Raw genomic sequence first — 22,200 nt, 5'->3', positions numbered from 1 at the left:
TTACTGCAAAGAAAATTCAGCCACTGCAGATCTCAGAGATGCCTTTGTCCACGTCAGCTAACCTAGTCTGTGTTCCAAGTTTCAGGAAGGCAAGGTCTGGCAGTAGGTCCTTCCAGGTTAAGGCAGATCGACTATGGAACAAATTACTAGTCTCTTTCAGAACCAATGGAAATTTGTACAGCTTCAGGAGGCTTCAGGAGGAGCCTAAACACATGGCTTTTCACTAAGTAGAAACTTGAATCTGACCAAACCCTCTGTGGCAGACTTGAGAATATGTTCTGTGTTGACAGGCAATATGCCAGCGCCATGATACCTGTAGCTGTGAATGTTGCGCTTTATAAAAGCTTGTTAATAAAAATAATAATAATAATTAGGCAGGTGGTGGTTTGATCCACTGTAGTATGCTGAGTCCATAATCCTACTCTCTGTTGCATGAAAGCTGTGCTGCACAGCGGGAAGCCGCTGAGGTTTAAAGGCATTTGAACTAGGCCATCAGACGATATTACAATGACTGGCAGTGAAGGCTAATCTGGGCACTCCATCAGGATGGTGAGAATGGCAGAAGTCACCTTGACATTAAAGCTTTCTGTAACAACTAACTTGACCAGTGGGATATTAGGTGGCTGGACGTTGACCAAGGGATTAGCCAGAAAATTAAAATACCCCCCACTTTGCACCTAAATTCTTATGGTGCCAAGCAAACGAAGCAAGTCATCACAAACCTCCCCTGAAGAGCTCTCTTGTCTCTTTAATCTAACCATGACCCTCCCGTGAAGAGCTATTCATCTAACACATCTATCCATTCAACCTTTCATCATTCCATCCACCTGCTGATAGCCACCATTTAACCTTTACTTTCAGGCTTCAATTCATTCTTTGATCCAGCAATCTGTCTTTCACCATTCCGTCCATTCGCCCATCCATATTCAAACCTATTCATCCATCTCCAAACCTATCTATCCATCCATCTAGCTAGCAATCCACCCATTCAGTCATCCATCTATGCATTCACCATTCACTCATTCGGCAATCCATCCATCCTTTCAGGCATTCATCCATCCATCTATCCTTTCTCTCTTCCATCCATCCACTTTCACTCCATCCATCCATCCTCCCTTTCACTCACTCATCCATCCACCCTTTTACTAAGCCATCCACCCTTCTACTCACCCAAAGACCTTATTATCCACCCAGCCACACATCAATCCATTTACCCTTTCACTCATCCAGCCATCCTTTCACTCAGAAGTCCATTCATGATTTCACTCACTCAATCATCCATTTACCGTTCCTTTCACTCATACACCCATTCTTTTACTCATCCATCCATCCTTTCTTCCAGCCATCCATCCACCCACCCTCCCTTTCGCTCATTCATCCATTCTTTAACTCATACATCCTTTCTCTCATCCATCCTTTCATTTATCCATTCATTCTTTCACTCATCCATCATCTACCCTTTCATTCCATCCATCCATTCACCCTTTCAAACCATTCATTAGTCCATCCTCCCTTTCTCTCACCCATCCTTTCACTCAGCCATCCATACTTTCACTCACTTATCCATTCATCCATTCTCTTACCTTCCATCCATCCTTCCACCCTTCCATCCATCCATCCACCATCCCTTTCATTCATCCATTCATTCTTTCACTTATCCATCCATCCACCCTTTCATCCATCCATTAATCTATCCACCATCCTATTCACTCATCCATTCATTCTTACTTACATCCATCCTTTCAGTCATTCATCCATCTATTGATCAACTCTTTCACTCACCTATCCTTCCACCGTTTTACTTACACACTCATCCATCCATCCTTTCACTTACCTACCCTTTCAAGTTATTCATGAGACTTTTTCTACCGAGTTGCAGACAGAAGAGGCCCATCAAGAACTCCACCCATTGTGGCTGCTAAAGCGGGGGCTTCATGATGTGCATTTCAATCTAAACATTTTCAACACTATCTTAACACTGCCTAAATACGCCTTTTAATATTGGTCAAGTCCAAGTGCAATTGCAATGGCTGTATCTTGTTCAGTTATCGTCTTTCCCCTAGACCCATGTGTTAATGCCACCCGCAGCCAAGGAGAGACTTTGAGAGCGGTGTGCCAAATTTGAGAGAGATGACCATTGAGTGCTTGTTACAGAAACAAATTGCCAGGGCACAGGACATAGATTCCTTTCAGCTCCTCAAAAGAAATCAGCACTCCATTATTGAAAAGATTCACCCACCTTTGGATCCCGACTCCATCGATGGATGGATATTATGATGTAATGTGAGCCAATAGCATTCAAGTACCCACAACAGGGGTAACTCTTGTGCATGAGTGATCTGCCTCGCCCTCAGATGGATATATGTGTTCCATACCCACTACTGCACTGTCATGAGCATATTGCTGGAGCAGTCATCCTACCTGTGTTATGAGCCAACGCAAGATATTAGAACCCCTCAACTCTACCTCCGTAAGCCAGTGGATCCGCCACAGAAGCTGTGCAGCAGCATAATACAATCCATAATTCATAGCACCTAATATTCTTGCGGCAAGAAGGGCATACAATTTTGAGCTTAGCCACCCTGCGACACCCTGATACCATATCATTGCAATATCCAATGTTGAATTAGTTGACACCAGCATAGAATAGTGTCTTCCATGTCCCCATTATGAACGATGTCCTATTCTTGAAAAAGACCACATCATCACCATACTTGTGTTTGATGCAAAGGCTTTTGACATTGATCGAGATTAGGGCCCGTGTCAGGAGTACCATTACTTCTTATGGCTACTCTTTTCAGTGGATCTGAAAGTGTGAGTTCTTATGGATTGAGAGATGGGCTGACAGCTGGGTCACAATCGAAGGAGCACCTTCCCTGGCAGGTCAATCATTTTCTCCTTTGCTGTTTAAGTCCTCTTCCTCTTTCTCCAGGGGTGGATTCTCTAGCTAAGCTTCAGTGTACTCTTTATTTTTGACAAAACCCACATCCATGGATGGGGGACACACTACACACACTCCATGTCGGTCATGGGCAGCTTTCTTTGGTCTACATCAGGGGCACGTCACAAACCCTGTAACCACAATGGAGTTTCTGTAAAGAAAAGCTACCACAAACTTGAAAAGGTACAAGAAGATTAAAAGAAAACTCTGTTTAAAAAAACAGGTGATAAAACCCAAGCAGAGTTTTGAGATCCCTCTCACACGAGCTAGAAAAACACAAGTGAGACTGCTGAGCCATATGGAATCTGCTCTCTCTTAATTAAGTTGTGCCTCTTTTCAGCTTAACTAAGGCTAGTAATCATGCCCTGTGTGATATTCATTTTTCCTAGGCAGCCAAGGATGATGTTGGAATCTGGTTTTGAGTATTATTCCAACTTAACTAGGTAGAATTTCGAAAAAGAAAACATTTAAAATTTGGTAAATTCAGGTTCAGATAGGATGTTATAACCACCGCATTAAACAACGTTAGACATTCACTATAATGATACAATGATTTTTATGCTGTAAAAGTGTTATTGAACCACCACAAGCAGGAGGGAATATTCAAATGTTTTTGCCTATCGATACAAGTTCTACGATGCAGAACAGGAGGACTTTTAACAATGATAGGCGTTCAAGTGCACAAAGCAGTTCATTTCAGTCTCTGTTGTGTATCGGACCTATTCCAAGAATTTGAAAATGAAAGGATCCAAACTAGATAAAGAAAATGAAAGAAATCTGCTTAATTTTAATCCACTTTTCTAAATAACGCGCTTCACAGCCTAAGAACAAAGAAATTCTCAAATTACAGAAATCGTGGTAGGTGGCATAGCATAATCTAACAAAACAAACATTCTTTCCTACCTCTACAAGCTTCCAGTTGTCCTGTTAGAACTTTTCTGATTTCAGACACCCATAGATTTTTTAATTCAACAGAAGTTGCCTAAAACACATTTGAAAAAATATAAGACATTGTTTATTGTGGAGAAACCAACATGTTATTTTTGTAAATTGTTATTAGCTTTAAGATACACATGATGTTAATAAGGTTTACAATTGTTGCCACGTTTCATTTTTATACTGCTTCCTGACATACGCTGTCTAACTTAGGTTGACATGTTAGCATGATGTTTACAACATGACCTAGGGGCCGATTCACAGAACTAGTCTGAGATAAATTCCTAAACTTACTACTTTTGTTATTCACAAAAGGCATCTAGTAGTAGTAAAGTTAGGAGTCCTAACTTTACGACTACTAAACGCTTAAATGCCTTCTGTGAATACCAAAAGTAGGAACTTTAGGATTTTATCTCAGATTAGTTCTGTGAATCGGCCCCCAAGATTTTATTTCCATTGTACAACTAAACATCAGTTTAAAAACATTAATAAATGACAATGAGTAATCCTGCTTAGAACTACTCTGTTCACAATTAAAAGGGTCAATTCAACAAAGTTGGGTTAATCCAGGGATTTGGAAAATATAGTGGGTTTACAGATACGCTCCTTCAAAGTAGGGAGTGTAGTTAAATATAAACAGCTACAATTACTTATGACGTAAGGTGGTTTGCTTCAGGAAAACCATAAGGATACAATTACTAATTAGTCATTTTTGTTACTTCAGTCCAGTCTTCCTGGTTATCGTCCTTAGTCTGCTGTAAATCATGAACCTGGTGACAGGCATACATAGCACCATGTTCCTATTTAATACCTTTACTGTAGTGTCTTTTTACCTAACTAAAAGCAAAGTTCTGTTATCTACTCATCACAATCAAATGTTTGTTAAGGATTTAACTGATGACATCATACATAAAAAACCCATGCCTAAGTCCCCAGGATCTGTAACAACAATCCCTCTATTCAGCTCGCGCTTTAGAGATACCAGAACTACATAAGTGATAGCATTTTTTCGTTAACCAAATCATTTCTATCAATGTAGAATGGTGTTTACCACTTATTTGGTATTAATAGCACTTGAACATCTAAAAACTATATCTGTTTTTTTAACGATGTATGTAAAATTTAACTTTCATGCTTCATATTCAAGTTATGAATGTTTCTTTCTAAATCTTTCCTAGAACCTTCACAAATGATGAAAAGACCATCAATAAACCTCAACAAATTCTGGATGTTTCCACCTATCATTATTCAGTATGTCGGTTTACTTATACCTGCGCATGTAAGTATTTGCATATGCCATGGCAGCTGATGGATGTTTCAGTTGTTTGGATGTAGAAACCTGTCAAGAGCACTAAAGTAATCACGATACAGAATGTAGTTTATCAATTCCAGCAGGAATGACTCACCTGTGTCTACATTTTCTGTTCCCAGTCAATAGTTTTCCACGGCTTCTACTCCATCTTGATGGAGAATTCACAAATGTAATAAAGTTAGATTCATATTAGACAATCAGCTGTCTGAGAAATTCTCTATTTAAATTTCTTCCATTTTAATGAAGAACGCAGCAATGCCTTGCACATATGTTTGGGTTCCTTTTGCAATTGTTTGGAGAACCAAGTCTACATATTTTCCAAGAGGTTCTTGTAGAGATCTATTAGCTGTAAAGATAGGTCTCCAAGGAGGATGAACCGAATATTTGTGGATATTTGGTAGCATATAGTCAACAGGTGCTCTAGGATAAGACTGAGTCAGATATGATTTAATGTTGTTAACCAATCATTTTGTAAGGCTCTACAATAGAGTACGTATTACTCACATGTAGACTGTGGGATGAAAAGAATGAATGTGGCGTCTACAAGATGCAGGGTAGTTAAATTCTTACAGTAGTTAATATGCATGATTATAAATAGCCCTTACTTTATCTGATGCTTTAAAATGTCATATTGTCATAGTGTGCATGTGGAGGCATTTCCATGCATTGGTTGATATATTTCCAGATCTTTTGCTATATTGAATGAGGGGTCTTTTAAAAGCATTTTAACTGAATTGTCGAAGAGATGGCCGGTGCTTCAAATGAAGTAGGTTTGAATTCAATGTAAAGTGGTCTATGGCTGCTGACCTCGAGCCGGTAAAATGGAAACACATTATCTCTATATTAAGTTTCACATGAATTTGTATAGTTTAATCTCAGTACTGTATAATGGCGAGTCTTTAGAAGGAATGAGGGAAGTGGCTTTATGTAAAATGTTTTTCAGCAACTCAGTTAAGTGCTTGATATTTTTATTACAAGTTTATCGTTTTCCTCCTCAAATGTCTTCCCCTTTTCTTTTCTGGTGAGTCTTTTGCCTGGCCAGGTCGACATGGCAGTCCTGGACTGCACATAGGCACTGCAAGCAGGCCTAAGACATCATTTTAGCGCTACTCCTGTGGGTGGCACAATCAGTGCTGCAGCCCACTAGTAGCATTTGAATCACCAGCCCTGGCACACGCAGTGCACTTTACTAGGGGCTAACAGGTGAAACACATATACCAATCATGGATAACCAATCAATATAACAATTTATACAGAGAGCATATGCACTTTAGCACTGATCAGCAGTGGTAAAGTGCCCAGAGTCCTATTGCCAACAACCACGGGTCAGAAAAAATAAAGGAGGAAGAAGCAAAAAGTTTGGGGATAACCCTGCAAAAAGGGCCGTTTCCAACATTCTAAAAAAAGGCATAGAGGATCTGTTGGTGCATGATTGCTCTTGAAATTGCATCAAGTCATTTCTTGTTGTTGTTAGAATAGTCGTACTAGTGTTATGAAGATTGGTCTCATTATCAGGTTTGTCGGAGCTTGGTACTGCATCTTTACTAGCATTGTTTCTGGCTTCCCCGTTCGTCATGGTAAGTGTGCTGTTAAAACTGGATGATTCCTCACTTCTTTTGGATGCTTCTTCACCACCACTAGTTTCTGTTTGGCTTGTACTGTGTATTTTTCATTCCCACAATATTATTGCCAGGTATAGACGATACACATTTTGTAGTCTAGTGTATATCTTCAGAATATTTAGAGCTTCCCAGTTTCAATCTCTTTCTTGTAGGCCTTTGGTTTGATTTTAATGTCCTCAAGAACAGTGGACCACTCTTCTTTTTTGTACATACTTGTATTTCTTCTTTGAGATCTTTGACATCTGTTTCGAGGTTATCCAAAATTCTGACTGGTTCTGCAACTGTCACATTGATTAGATCCAAAGAACATTTGATGGGATGCCATCTCTCAATAGATGCTTTTTGGTCACTTAAATATTTGTCCTCATTCACTTCAGGCACACTGCCTTTATTTCCTTCTGTTGCGGGTTGCTAGTGCCCAAAGCGATACTTGATTTTCTTCAAACGTACACCAGTATCTTACCGGCAGTACCAGGCAAAATATAAGCATCTGTAATCATTGGACATGTGATTCTATTTTAAAGAAGGAGCCAGATTCAAGGAGGCCTAGTTAGGCCTCTGGGATTAATGGAGAGAAAAGGGTCAGAACTGGTTGCGGCTTATTAATCTCAGAGTCTGGTAACTACTATTGGGCGCATTTCAGGTTATCTCTTTTTTTGGATCACACTAAATTCCACCCAGCAATCTTTGATCATCTCAATATAACACCTTACCTGGGATGGGTATGCACAGGGTTGGGTCCTGTGGCTCACAGTGCCATGGAAATTAGGCTGTACCTCAGCGATGAGGCCCAACAAGTGAAAATGATCTACTGTTGTCCTATCTCTGCCAAAATTCAACTCTGCATGGCATTCTGGAAGCCTTTTCTGCGACACCAGTGAATAGGTAATTTTTCTTGAAATTGCATTTGTAGACAACTACCACTTTCGTATGTCGCTACTGAGTACAGTGACAAGAAAATGTTGGAATACCTACGGTCAATTTGAATGATCGGTGTATGTGTACCCAGTCGCCTTTGCAACCACCAACATGAAGGTCCGCCCACCTGATTTAAATGTAGGTGGACCTTTTGGTTTGGCTAAAGCTGTGACTATTCCGTCCAAACCTCTCTGATGGCCCGATGGAGTAAGGGTCGTCAAAGAAATGGCTACATGTCCGCCCGCCCAATCAGGATAGTCAGGCATAAAGCCATTTTTTTACTGCCTGTTAGCGCTAAGGTTTGGGAAAATTAAAATCAAAAAATGCTCCCCCGGTCATAGGATATTACTCCCATGGCGAGGGGAGGATTAATAGTTTATTTTCAAAAAGAAAATACTGTTACAGTCCTGCACCAAACAGCGATTTTCATTGACAGGAACCACTGTGATGTCAGTTCCTGTCAATGCGTTATAAATGACTGCCAGCTTGATGGTCATTTATAAATTTGGCGGTCAGGACCTCCACTAAGGCAACGGAGAAATTTAGTCTGTCGAACTGCCTGAACAACTGCCCGACCAACAAAATATGAATCAGGGCCTAAGTTACTTAAATATAACGCACAGACCTACTTTCACTTGTCACAGTACTTACACAGTCCCTACTTTAGTGAAACTCATTAGAGGTCATAAGAAGCGGGTGCTCCCTAAAATGGGAGAAGTTAATGAAATTGGGTAGGAAAGCTTACAGCCTGTCAAAAGGGTATATACACAACTAAGTGAGCACTGTAATGAAGAAAGTGGAAGTTTTAATGGAGATTATTGTTATGTCATTTCCCTAAATGGGCTTGCAACAAAGACTCTACTTGGACATGCCACGTATTTTAGCATGCCTGAAGAAAATAACATTATTAACTTATCCACTCACTTATTTGATGTTTAAATTATCAAGTGAAGCCAAACAGCATGTTTAATTACATTTTTCAAATAGCAATTATACAGCACATTAACATTAAGAGCCTGATTTTGATGTCGGGCAGAAAGCCTCAGACAGTTTGTTGGGGGCTTTCTGCCCGACATCTAGGGTTTCCCTCCGACCGTCATATTACGATGACGGTGATTGGAGGGAAACTCGCGGGGGGATTCTGCTCCTCTTCCGACGGGCTCACAGAGCCCATCGGAAGAGGAGCAAAATTGTAATCCCATGAATGACGGTGGAGCCAGCCTCAGCTCCGCCATCGGGATTACAATGTCGGTTTCTGAATGCCTTTCCATGTCGCCCGACATGGAAAGGCTGTCGGAAAGTGACTTTGGAGGCCGCTAGCAGTTCCCCATTCCCCCCTGGCCCACTGCTATGGAGCCTGGAGGGCACCTATGGTGCCCCCCTAAACATCCCTGCACCATGTGTCAGGGACTGTGATGTGCCTGCCACACAGTGCCGTGAGGTGCTTACCACACGGTGCAGGGATGTTTCCAAACATCCATTTAACTATGGTAGCTTGTGCTGTGGGCCTTTCTGGTCATCGCACAAGCTGCCATGGTGAAATTGATGTTTTCGCCCGTACTATGGGCGGTTATATATTAATATTGAGGTCGGAACCGCCAACATAAGGTTGGGCGGTTCCAGACCGCAACGCTGTCCATCCACCCAACATCGTAATAACCCCCTAAGTGTTCCTGACCACTGTTGGACTAGGCCCTTTTGGCAGGTTCACCCCTAAACTTTTTGCCTGTCTCCTAGCCTTTTCCCTGTGTAGTGTTGGTGGTTTTAGGCCTCTAGGCCTCTAGGCACTTTAGCACTGCTGTCCAGTGTAAAGTGCGTGCGCTCTCTGAGTGCGTGTGGTGAGATTGGCCTGCCTCTCTGAGTGCGTGTGGTGAGATTGGCCTGCCCTCCCATAGGAATGCATCGGGGATAAGTGAGTCTATGGTAATTCTTGGTATGAGAGGCGTGCAGGGTCGAGTTTACTATGTTTAGTATGTATGAACTAGTGAGGATAAATGCTGCGCGATGGTGTGCGCAGATTTATGGTGACTGGTGGAGAAATGCCACTTTTAAAAGTTGGCATTTCTCTGTGCTATGTGTCTGCCCGCCTTATGTGAATTGCATGTCTGGCTTTTGAGTGACAGGGGCTGGTGAGGTGTGGGTGGCTCCAGGAGGAGCAGGGAGAGTCAGCGCTAGGCTGAGTAGGGACATCTGCATTCTGAGTAATGGGAGGGGAGGTCCCTGGTCCCTGAATAGGAGGGTGCCTGCCCTAGTGAATGCTGGCTCCGCCCCCCTGTGGTGTGTCTGATGACGAGCCCCCACCTGACAAAGGGGGAGGAGGAGCCTTGTAAACAAAGTGCTCCAATTCCCCCCTGAACCAGTTGCATCTGGTTCCCCAAGCCCTACACTGCAAACAAAGGAGCGAAGTATTATAAGTAAAGGGGCTGTGACCCCATGAGGTTTGTTGTGCTTGTTCTTACTTTGGGGGGACACTCTGCCAGGAGGAACTGCCGCGGGACCCAGCTGCTGTCTCCTGGGGGTCCCTGCGTGCTGGCCTGCCTGGCTGTGCTGGGCTGTGCTCTCCCCAGCACCAAGAACACTCTGCTGGCTGGGGCTGTGGCTCCTAGCGCCTTGTGAGCGCTATTTTTCTTTATTGCCCAGTCTTTGCCCTGGAACTATTGAGGGCATAGCGCCTCGTGTGCGCTCTATTTTCCTAGAGGAGAGCGTGTGAGCTCTGCAGCACGGAGCTGCAACGCACCTCAAGGGAATCCTAATGTGGGGATTCCCCCTCCCGAGTGCCGAGAGGAGCCCACCCCACTTTGAGGTGATGAGCGGGAGCCTACCCGCTTTATGGTAATTTAAAATGGCGGGTGCCCACCCCACATGCGGCGCTAGTTGGCGGGTGCCCACCCCGCGTTGCCTATAGTTTTAAAAGGAGAGCGGGTGCTCACCCCGTGTTGTGAAAACTTCGGCGGGTGCTCACCTCGCATTCCTGCTTATTTTTCTAGCGGGAGCCCACCCTGCATACTTATACTTTTTAAACCGGAGCGGGAGCCCACCCCGCCGGTTTGTGTCTCCCTGCGTGAGGCCGCGGCCACCAAGAGCACTGAGGGCCGCTGCGCTGCCCGCGGCGACCCAGAAGTCAGGCAGAGTCCGCCTGGCTGTGGGCGGGTCCCAGAAGCCGTCCACAGGAAGCAGGAGGCCCGGAGCCTCACGGGCTCAGCATCGAAGACCCGGGTCCCAGGAGGGGGCCCGGGTGAAGTCCGGAGTCCTGGGAGGAAGAGGCAGCGGTACGGCGTGCAGCAGTGGCGGCCGGTGAGGTAGCAGAGCCCCACAGAACATGTTACTCACCTTCGGTAACGCTTTTTCTGGTGGATACAGTATCTGCCTGTGGATTCCTCACCTTGTGAATATCCCCTGCGCCAGCATTCCACTGAACTTTTTTTCTCCAGCTCGCTACGCCGACGTGGACATCATAATCCTTCGGCTCCGCTCGCGACTCCGTATGACGTCACCGGAGCCATAAGAGAGCCACGTCGGCGTGATGACGTCAGTTCCACCCATTATTTCCGTGCCGCCGAGGCGAACAGGTGGACGGACAACAGATTCAAAGTATACACAGTATACAACATTCGAACAAATATACATAGTACATATACAAAAAGGAAAGCTAAGGAACAACAGCATTTACTGGATGTATGATGATACAACGCGTACCATCACAACGCGGTATGTTACATCGCGGTCGTGACAACGCAAGTCATTACATCGACTTGCGTTGGAGGGCACTGGATTTACGAATAGTGTGAATTACTATTCCAACTCCAGTCTACGTACAGTAGGGAAGGTGTTGGAATAGTAATTCACACTATTCCTTAGTCTAGAGCGCCCTCCAGTGCAAGTAACGACTTGCGTTGTCACGACCGCGATGTAACCATACCGCGTTGTAATGGTTGCGTGGTAAAGGATATTTCCCGCATTTACTATAAGTGTACCAGAAAAAACAACATGTCAAGCAAGGCATCCTTTAGGGTATACAAAGGTGGACAACGGGGAGGCGGGTGGGCCAGTGAGGAATCCACAGGCAGATACTGTATCCACCAGAAAAAGCATTACCGAAGGTAAGTAACTTGTTCTTCTGATGGATACATCTGCCAGTGGATTTCTCACCTTGTGAATAGAATCCCACAATAGTCCTAGTCCCGGAGGAGGGTGTCCACCTTCCTATACCAAAAAGTCCTGCAAAACAGAGCGCGCGAAGTGACCCTCCCTCCTCATCTCAGAGTCCAAGCAATAATGCTTTGCGAAAGTATGGAGGGAGGCCCAAGTCGCGGCCTTACAAATGTCTGCCACAGGAACACCCCTGGCCAAAGCAGAGGTGGAAGACTTACCTCTAGTTGAATGAGCTCTAATATCCTCAGGAGGAACCTTACCAGCCAGGGCATAGCAGATCTTGATGGCCAGGATGATCCATCTGGACAGAGTGCGCTTGTGCACAGCTTTTTCTTTAGAATGTCCAACATATCCCACGAAAAGCTGATCGTCCAAACGAAAGTCTTTCGATCTGTCCAAGTAAAAGCTCACAGCTCCTTTTGGGTCCAGACGATGAAGCCTTTCCTCCTCTTTGGAGGGATGAGGAGGTGGATAAAAAACAGGGAGAGTAATAGACTGCCCCAAATGAAACGGAGTAACTACTTTAGGCAGGAGACCAGCAGCCCTGGTACTGAGTACCATCCTTTCAGCATGTAATGTTAAAAACGGGGGTTTAGAACTAAGAGCTTGAAGCTCACTCACCCTCCTTGCCGAGGTTATGGCTACAAGAAAGACCGTCTAAAGGACAACAGCCTCAAAGGACAACTATGAAGAGGCTCAAACGGAGACCCCATCAGAAAAGTTAAGACAAAACTAAGGTCCCACTGTGGCATTACAAAAGGAGTAGGTGGAAACCTGTTTGTAAGTCCTTTGATAAACCTTAGTACAATAGGAGATAATGACGGTTGATCAGGAAGACATAGAAAAGCCGATAAGGCCGATAGATAGCCCTTGACCGTGGCCACAGCACAGCCCTGCTGAGCCAGGGAAAGAGCAAACTGAAGCACATCAGAAAGATGGGCTTTTAAAGGGTCAATGGATCTCTCTCCACAACATTTAACAAACCTAGACCACCTATATGAGTAAATGGACTTGGTGGAGTGTCGCCTGGCCGATAAAATAACATCCACCACATCAGGCGGGAGAGAGAAGGAATTCAGGTTGCCCCGTTTAATCTCCAGGCATGAAGGTGTAAGCTCTGGAGGTGGGGGTGTAGAACCTGCCCCTCCGACTGCGAGAGGAGGTCTGCCCTCAGAGGGAGACGGAGCGGAGGGCACGAGGAGAGGTGGAGAAGATCTGTGTACCACACCCTTCTTGGCCAATCCGGGGTGACCAAAATAACTTGGGTCCGGTCTTGGCGAATCTTCCTCAGAACCCGAGGAATCAAGGGTATGGGAGGAAACGCATAAAGGAGTTGTGAGCCCCAACTCAACTAAAACGCGCCCCCCAACGCTCCCTGCATCGGATACTGGAGACTGCAAAATGACGGGCAGTGCGCGTTCTCGCGGGTGGCGAATAGGTCTATCCGAGGAGTCCCCTACGTCCGAAAAACGTGACAAACCACCTCCGGATGGAGCCTCCACTCGTGGTCGGCGGAGAACTGCCGACTGAGACTGTCCGCACGTACGTTCAGCACCCCGGCCAGATGATTTGCCATCAGACAAATCTGATGGTCCTGAGCCCAGGACCATAGACGCAGAGCCTCTCTGCAGAGACAACGCGACCCTACTCCTCCCTGCTTGTTGACATACCACATCGCGGTAGTGTTGTCCGTCAGGACTTGAACAGACTGACCGCGAAGGGAAGGGAGGAAGGCCTTGAGTGCCAAATGAATCGCCCGCAATTCCAGAAGGTTGATGTGAAGCAACCTTTCCTCTGGAGACCAAAGTCCTTTGATCTCCAGATCCCCCAGATGCGCACCCCACCCTAGGGTCGAGGCATCCGTTATCACTGTAGCCACCGATGGAGGCAGATGGAAGGGCTTTCCTTGAGACAGATTGCCCCCCACGCTCCACCAAGACAGATCCGCCGCAGCTTCTCTGGAGATCTTGATCGATTTCCTGAGATCCCCGTTGTGCTGATACCACTGCCTGCGGAGGCACCACTGGAGCGCCCTCATGTGCCAGCGTGCATGGTTGACCAACAGAATGCAGGAAGCGAACAGACCGAGCAGACGAAGGACCTTCAGAACTGGAACAACCGCTCCATTGAGGAATAAAGGGATCATCTCCTGAATATTGAGAATTCTTTGAGGACGAGGAAATGCTCGATACACAGTAGTGTCCAGTACCGCCCCTATGAACAGGTTGCGTTGAGAGGGCACCAGGTGAGATTTGGGCACATTGATCGAAAAACCCAAGTCGAATAACAGCTGAGATGTTACCTGCAGATGATGTTGCACCATCTCTGGGGACTCTGCCTTCAGAAGCCAGTCGTCCAGGTAGGGGAAAACTGGAATCCCCGACCTCCTGAGATGAGCAGCCACCACTGCCATCACCTTCGTGAAGCCTCGTGGTGCGGTAGTAAGGCCAAACGGGAGGACCGCAAACTGGTAATGTTGCGACCCAACCGTAAAACAGAGATACTTCCTGTGCGACTTCAGGATTGGGACATGGAAGTACGCGTCCTGCAAGTCGATCGACACCATCCAGTCTCCTTGCTGCAATGCTTGAAGAACCTGCGCAAGGGTCAGCATCTTGAATTTCTCCTGTTTCAGGTAAAAGTTCAAGACTCTGAGGTCCAGGATCGGACGCAATCTGCCGTCCTTGTTGGGAATCAGGAAATACCGGGAGTAGCATCCCTGACCCCTTTCCTGCTCTGGAACCACCTCTATCGCACCCTTTTGAAGCAAAGCTAGAACCTCCTTCTGCAGAAGAAACAGATGGTCTTCTGAGCAGTAACCCTGGCAAGGAGGGTAAGGGGGAGGAAACTCCCGAAAGGGAAGGGCGTACCCAGTCTCTACGAGGTTTAAAACCCAAAGGTCGGTTGTAACAGATTTCCAACCTCGCAGAAAGTGGGACACCCGACCCCTCACAGGTCTCACATGATCTAGGATGGGGGATCTAGGGCTGCTTCCCTGAAGCTTCATTTGGAGCAGAGGAGGCAGAAGATGAAGATGGGTTGCGGCCAGAACCTCTCCGTCCCCTTTGCCTTCCTCTATACGACCTATAGAGGGGATTCTGCTGCTGCTGTTGCTGCTGCTGCTGAGGCTGCCGGAAGGAACGAAATGAGGATATCCCAAAGCCTCTGAATTTCCTAAGACCAGATCCCTTAGCAGGAGTCTGTAATCCTAAAGATTTCGCCGTTACCCTGCTCTCTTTAAATCTTTGCAAGGCGGAATCAGCCTTTTCGACAAAAAGTTTCTCTCCGTCAAAAGGCAAATCTACCAAAGTGGCTTGAACATCAGTAGAGAAGCCAGAAGAACGAAGCCACGCTTGCCTCCTAGTGGCTATCGAAGATCCCATTATTCTTGCCACAGAATCAGCCGTGTCAAGTCCCGACTGAATTACCTGCCTTGCAGCAGCCTGAGTGTCAGTGACCACCTCCATAAAAGAAACTTTATCTCCTTCTGGCAGCTTAGGGGCTAATGATTTCATAGAGTCCATCAGAGCATGAACGTAGCGCCCTAGTAAACAGGTGGCATTAGTAGATTTAAGCGCCATGCTCCCTGAAGAAAAGGTCTTTTTAGCTGCTTGATCAGTCTTTTTAGACTCCCTAGCCGCAGGAGTCTGAGGGAAGGCGCCTGAAGAATGCTTCGAACATGAAGCTTGCACCACCAGGCTTTATGGGGAAGGGTGGGAAGAAAGAAAACTTGGATCCCCAGGAGCCACCCTATATCTCCTTGCCACCTGTCTGGAGACTGCCGGCGAAGAGAGTGGCTTACGCCAGACGTCCATAACTGGCTCCAAGATAGCCTCATTAAAAGGCAACAAGGGTTCAACAGTTGAAGTTGGCGAATGTAGGACTTCAGTTAGAAGGTTTGGCTTATATTCAGCAGAGGGTAACTGCAAGTCCACCAACTCTGCGGCCTTCTTAATAACTAAATGATAGGGAGCCAGTTCTTGCGGTGGTGAGGATCTAGTAGAAGAATGCTCCCACTCCGGAGTTGTATCAAGACCACTAGCATCTTGAATGCCTTCAAAGTCGTCAGAAGATGTATCCACCTCACCTTCTTCCACTTCCTCCCTATAACGCTCCTCTTCCAAGACTCTATGGGCCTCTCTCCTTGAACGGATCCGAGGAACCGGCATCGGCGGCGCCGTACGCGGAGTCGGTGGAACCGAACATGGAGTCGGCGGCGTCGGAGTCGGCGGCGCCGGACGTGGAGCCGAGGGAGTCAGCAACGGCGTCGAGGAGGGCTCCGAAGAAGGCCGATCCAAACGAAGCCGAGATGGATCACCAGACGGTGCCGGAAACTGTCACGAAGGAGCCATCGGCAAAAATGGCATAAATGGGGCCTGAGCATAATGCTGCGGCACTCCCAAGGTGTATGCCATAGGACCCACAGGACCAGATGGTGCGCCGGATGGGAAGGCAGCCTGTTGAAAAATCCCATACATCGCATTAAGAAAATGCATCGAATCCGCACTCGGAGTCGGGATCTGCGGATATGGGATTGATCCTGAATCCGGCTGAGGAGTACCTGGAACCGGAGCCGAAATTTCCTCAACAGGCGCCGCAGGATCAGCCGGCTCTGGAGAAAGCTCTTTCTCTTGTTCCTGCTCGACGTCAGAAGCAGAAGACTCCACTGGCGCCGGAGACTGCGCCGGTGACTGCGCCGGAGACTGCGCCGGGGACCGCGCCGGAGTCCGCTTCGACATAGGTGACCTCTCTGGAGACTTCCTAGGAGATGGAGAAGGAGATACAACATCCTTACTTCGAAGTCGAGGCGACGGCGATCTTGAAGTCTTACTCTTCGAAGAACGGCGCCGAGAGCTATGCTTTCTTTTCTTGTGATGCTTCTTCGACTTCGAAGAGTGTGAAGTCGACGACTCAGGCCTCGATCTCTCCTTCTTCCTACCCCTCTTTTCCTTCTTCGCCTTGGCCATGAAGAGTTTCGCCTCTCTCTCCTTCAAGGCATTGGAGTTCATTCTTCTGCAGCTGGAACAGTCCTCCACGTCGTGGTCAGAAGAAAGGCACCACAAACAATCTTCATGGGGGTCAGTCATTGACATGTGGCCCCCACATTCCCTACAAGGTTTGAAACCTGACTTCCTAGTCGAAGACATGGTGAATTCACAAACAGTAACCCACTACAAGACTACAAAGTAGCAGGAGAGTGCTGGAAAACCGTTACGCGTCGACGGCGCGGAAAAAAGGGAACTGACGTCATCACGCCGACGTGGCTCTCTTATGGCTCCGGTGACATCATACGGAGTCGCGAGCGGAGCCAAAGCATTATGATGTCCACGTCGGCGTAGAGAGCTGGGGAAAAAAAGTTCTGTGGAATGCTGGTGCAGGGGATATTCACAAGGTGAGGAATCCACTGGCAGATATATCCATCAGAAACATAGCTACCGACAAAGAGGAAGCCGAAGCCCGGAGGAGTATCCACGAAGCCCGGTGAGTGAGGGCTTCATTTTTTTTTACACTCCCAGCTGCCCCGAATTCCAGTGGGCAGCTGGAACGTTGGGGACCAGTTCGTCCCCAGTGCTGGGGCCAAGTTTTCTTCTGTGGCGCCGCCGTAGCGAGCCACTGCAATGTTGTGGGCCCCGGAGTGGGGCTTTAGTGTCATAGTGAGTGCCAGTGCTGGTTTTGTTTCCAGCTGCACCGCAGTTGCGGGCAGCAGCACCGTGGGGCAATTTTCAGTTTAGGGTTCCAGTAGGGAACTCACAGGGCACAGTGGTATCCGTGCCATTTCCAGCTGCCCTGCGAGTGCGAAGGCAGCTGCAACGTTTGGGCACATTTATTTTGTTAGAGTCCCAGTGGAGGACAGAGGGTGCCAGTGCACACATTTTTGCCTGCACAGCTGCCCAGCAAGTAGTGGGAAGCTGCTACGTTTAGGCCTGATCATTTGCGCACCTTTTGAGAGATTGCTTTATCTGCAGCACAAAGCCCTGACATTGCGGGACATAGGGCATTTGAGCCCAGAGAAAAGGCCAGTCGGCTTGGGGCCAGTTTATGGTGGTAGGGCGCAAGGCCCTAATGTGATGCCCAATGTGTTTATGTGATGGCACTCATGCTTACAGTTATTGCATAATGTATTTATGCTTGTAATGCCTACTGTGATGCCTATTGCGTAACGTGGTATGCTAATGAGGTTTGGCCCTAATATGTGTTATGCCTAATGTGATAATGCTGAGGTCATTATTGTGCCAGCAGTTACTGGTTGTGTTTTATATTTACTTACCTGCATTCTAATGGTTCTGACCGTGGCCCGATTGGCCCGGTCCTGTATTTAATCCCCTGTGAATATTGCCCGTGCCAGTGTGGACAGTGTATATATGTATATGATTGCATTCTAATGTGTTTTTATAATACAAAGGCTATTTTTTATATAACCTTGTGTGAAGTTCCCTTTGTGGTGTGCCTAGTGTGTTGCTGCTGTGTGTGTGTGTTGCGCAAACGCTTTACACATTACCTGCGGGATAAGCCTGACTGCTCGTGCCAAGCTACCAAGGGGGTGAGCAGGGGTTATCTTTGGCGTGTAACTCCCTTGCCCTGACTAGAGTGGTGGTTTCTGCCTGGCTTTGGCGCAAGCCTTAGCCAACCAGAAATCCCATTTCTAACAACCACTAATTCATAAACAGTTCAAGTGATTAATAGAATTCAGTGGTGGCACAGAACATACTCTAAAATATTATTCTATGCATGGGGAAAAAATGAATTATACTTTTGCGGAATGTGATTATAAAGTTACCTGAATGATGTAGACTTCTTCTCTGCCATTACACCAAACCTCAAACTTCTTATTATCTCCCTTTACATTCTCTGTGATGCCAACAGAGCTCATCTGCATAAAAAAATAGCAAAGGAAAAAGCTTGAGCAGAGAATTCTTCAATATTACTTCTGTGATCCACGTTATGCCTGCTATTAAATAGGACAAATATGATTTAAGGCTGATATTATAATCAGACAAAATTAATGATTAATTAAATTATGACGCAGATGTACAAGCATGAGCTGAACAATTACTAATTTCCAAAGGTAAATCAAACATTGCAATTAGAGCACTCATATTACCAAACAAAAACTGCAGCATTTGCTAATTTAATTGCTAATTTAATTGCAACCCACTTTACTCAAAATGTGAAGATGCGATTCTTAAAGTGGCTGATATTTTTTGTTGAGACTGTGAGATCAACTTCTTTCAGGACAGTTTTGGATAGTGCCTTGATTTCGTAATTATTTACTAAATTACAGGAAAATTGCAGAAATGTGAGACATATTTAACAAATATATACTTTTCAATATTATTTTTTTAAGGTTTCGAATATTTCTTTGATAACAAGTCTAGAACCTTTTTCATTTCGGGAATATTACTGCATCCCTTTTCTCACCCTTCAGCTCTCTTTACCCATTAATAATAAAAAAGCAAATGTATAATTTCTTGACATATCAAATTTACTGACAAGATGGTAGAATATAGCATAGAACAGTATATTTCCCATTCCATATATAAGGCTCTAAAGATCACAAGAGTGTATGAAAATGTCCCTTTATGTAAGTGTGTGGTTAGAGATCTGTGGCCTTCACACCAGTATTTTGATACAATAATATTGCATTTGGTTGATAAAAGCTGATTTCTTTGGGTGGTGTATTTACCAGCTGTAGTACTAGCATATTAGTCAAGGCTCTGGATCTCGAAATGGGAATTAACGCTGCAATACCGAGTGATTCCCCAATTTTGATGTGCGCAACCCAAGATGTTGCAGTTTTTCCCCACATAAATTCTGCCACGCTTGACCTGTTGAAAATCATGCTTGGAAAAACATGCAAGATGCATAATTAATGCACGTCTTGGAATCTCGATTGAAATGGATGCATAAATTGAGAGGTATTGCTTTGATTTCAGATTTTGATATTAGATTTGGAATTGTTCCCATTTTTACTGATTTCTATAGCTAATACAGACAGGAAACAAAGTTTTTCCTGTATGTATTTATTTTTAGATGCAGAAAACTACAGAAATTGGCTTTTTTCCATGAATCACCATGATGGCATTCAAGACTTTCAGTCCCACGCCTGTGCAGATTGACAGCACAGGCGTTGAAAAAAAATGGCTAAAATGTTCTTAAATAACGTTATATGTGTGCACTATAATGCAAGTATTATCTTTTAAATATATTGCCATATCGTATTCATCTGCTAATAGTGCTCGAATGGCACCGAAGTATGAGTATACATTCATGGATTAAACATAGAAATACATTAGGTACTACTTCACTTTTTTGTGAAATACAAAATAAACGAGAATACCGATAATATGTGCAACAATTAAATATAAATAAATGAAGCTGTAAATGTTTTTTTAAAAAACACATATCATAAACTAAGAGCATTAACATTGACAAACAAGACATTTAGAATTAGGGATTTAATAAGATTCCATTTTTTTCTTTTAACAAAGTTTGTCATTTAGAAGACGAGCAGATTTTATCATAGACTATCTGGGTATACATATTTCTTTGTGATCACCAGGAAATCAATCCCCTGTACCACAGGACATCTAGAGAGCAACACCAACCTGAGTTATCTTCCAGTATTCCCAACGTATATAAAAAAAGGTTCTGGGATATGTAGATTAATAGCTCTAAGATGATCCTTCGTTAAATGCCATTAACAAATCAATTTTGACAAATTTCTCTTTGAAGGGAGGGGAGTGCATACTTACCCAAATGGTTTTCATTTTTTACCGTCAATTTTTGCTCCAAGATTATGACTTAATTTACCCTAATGTGGCGGCAGTGGTAACGTAATCGTTTATGTATCTCGGTTTCACCAACCTTATTCACTATGTTTTAAAGGTTTACGCAACTAAAGTAATTTGTCACATTGTTCTCATTTCAGCTTACGCCTTAACTTCAAATATTGTATTATGTCTGACACATGAATCCTAAACTATTTCATAAATTCCAAAAAAGCTTAAACCTGTCCATTCCGGCCAAATTAATAATCTAATGTAATCTTGTACCATAAACATTTTAAAGACACCTTTTTATGCAACCTGGAGCAAATTCAGTATTTCTAAGGATAAGGGCCATGAAAAAAAAGAATATATTTGTCCCTACCTGAGTGAATATTCTGTCTCATACTTTCAGAGGTAAACACATGCTAGGGCTCATGAAAGGCAAATCAATAGGTGATCAAGGAAACCTGTGATCCTTCCAAACTGCTGCTCATAAAAATTAACCATGTGATCCATATCTGGCCACTGCTTTCTTGAAAACTTTTTAGACCATAGGTTTAGTGTTCTAAACTGAATTCATGTATAAAGAGGAGGATGACTGGGCAAATCAATAATTTTTTTTAAGATAAAAACAGATTTTAATTTTTTACTTGCCTAAGTGGACCAATTATTCAGTCTAAAGTATTACTAAAGGTCCTTCTTAATCACCAAGTGTTTGTGACATTAATTTGCAATATTTTAATTTGCAGGTGAGTTACATTAATACTGATTAAATGTACCTAACGTAAACAATATATATATACTTATACTCTTATATTACAATGGCAGTGCTAGCACCAGCCTAGTTATAAATAGGTCAAACTTTCAATGGAAAAGTAATTTTTTGTCCCTTTAATAACTTTGACACCATTACACCATTAGATGAATTAGCACAGAACTTTCCCAAAAAATAGTTAATTTACTTTGTCTCCTTCATGGTAAAGTTTCAAGGTGATCTGTTGTAAGAACCTTTTTTCAGATGGCCACAGGACAAGCAGGAGCTACTGGGCACAACCTTGGGGTTGAGGCCTTTTACGCCTGATATCCTGGGATCCTACTTACAGTGGGTCTTGAGCAACTGGGACAAGTACTACCCCATCAGCACTTGACCCTCTTGGTATCTCAGTCGAGCCTTCCAAGGCTTCTCTGGGGGGAGGAGAGTGCTATGGGCAGATGGAAAACAGATTCAAAATAGATCCTCAGCACGTGACCCTCAGTGGTAGCTCGGGTCAAGCAGTCCAAGGCTTCTCTGGGGGGTAGGTGCAAAGTGTACAGGAACACAGGTGTGAACGTACATCCTACATCCAGCAACCCAAATAAATTAATGTCCTGCTAGATACTCTCTTTTATGAGAAAAGTAGTATTTATATACAGCCAGGCACGCAGCACCCATTGGGCTCAAAGGGCTTCAGCCCCCCCCCACCGGTTGTGTGTGTCAGCCCGGGCAGAGACAGCTTCCCGGGCACACACACAGCCGCATCCGAGTACTTCACAGGTCTTTAAAAGACCATT

The 22,200-nt window shown here is 44.8% G+C and overlaps 1 protein-coding gene across 7 annotated transcripts in view; it reads right to left on the bottom strand.

Moving 5' to 3' along the window:
* The window catches only part of MCF2L2 (MCF.2 cell line derived transforming sequence-like 2), a 2,345,299-nt gene that overhangs the window by 255,476 nt on the left and 2,067,623 nt on the right, over window positions 1-22,200 (bottom strand). For all 7 annotated transcript variants that reach the window (XM_085635348.1, XM_085635350.1, XM_085635347.1 and 4 more), the window contains exons 23-24: window positions 18,660-18,752; window positions 3,845-3,923 (exon numbers count right to left, since the gene is read on the bottom strand). In XM_085635348.1, the coding sequence (XP_085491474.1) occupies window positions 3,845-3,923; window positions 18,660-18,752 (172 nt within the window). The remainder of the gene's footprint in view (window positions 1-3,844; window positions 3,924-18,659; window positions 18,753-22,200) is intronic.

This window comes from Triturus cristatus, chromosome 11 (assembly GCF_964204655.1).
Source record: "Triturus cristatus chromosome 11, aTriCri1.1, whole genome shotgun sequence".
Taxonomy (NCBI): Eukaryota; Metazoa; Chordata; class Amphibia; order Caudata; family Salamandridae; genus Triturus; species Triturus cristatus.
This window is presented reverse-complemented; position numbering and strand designations above follow the sequence as displayed.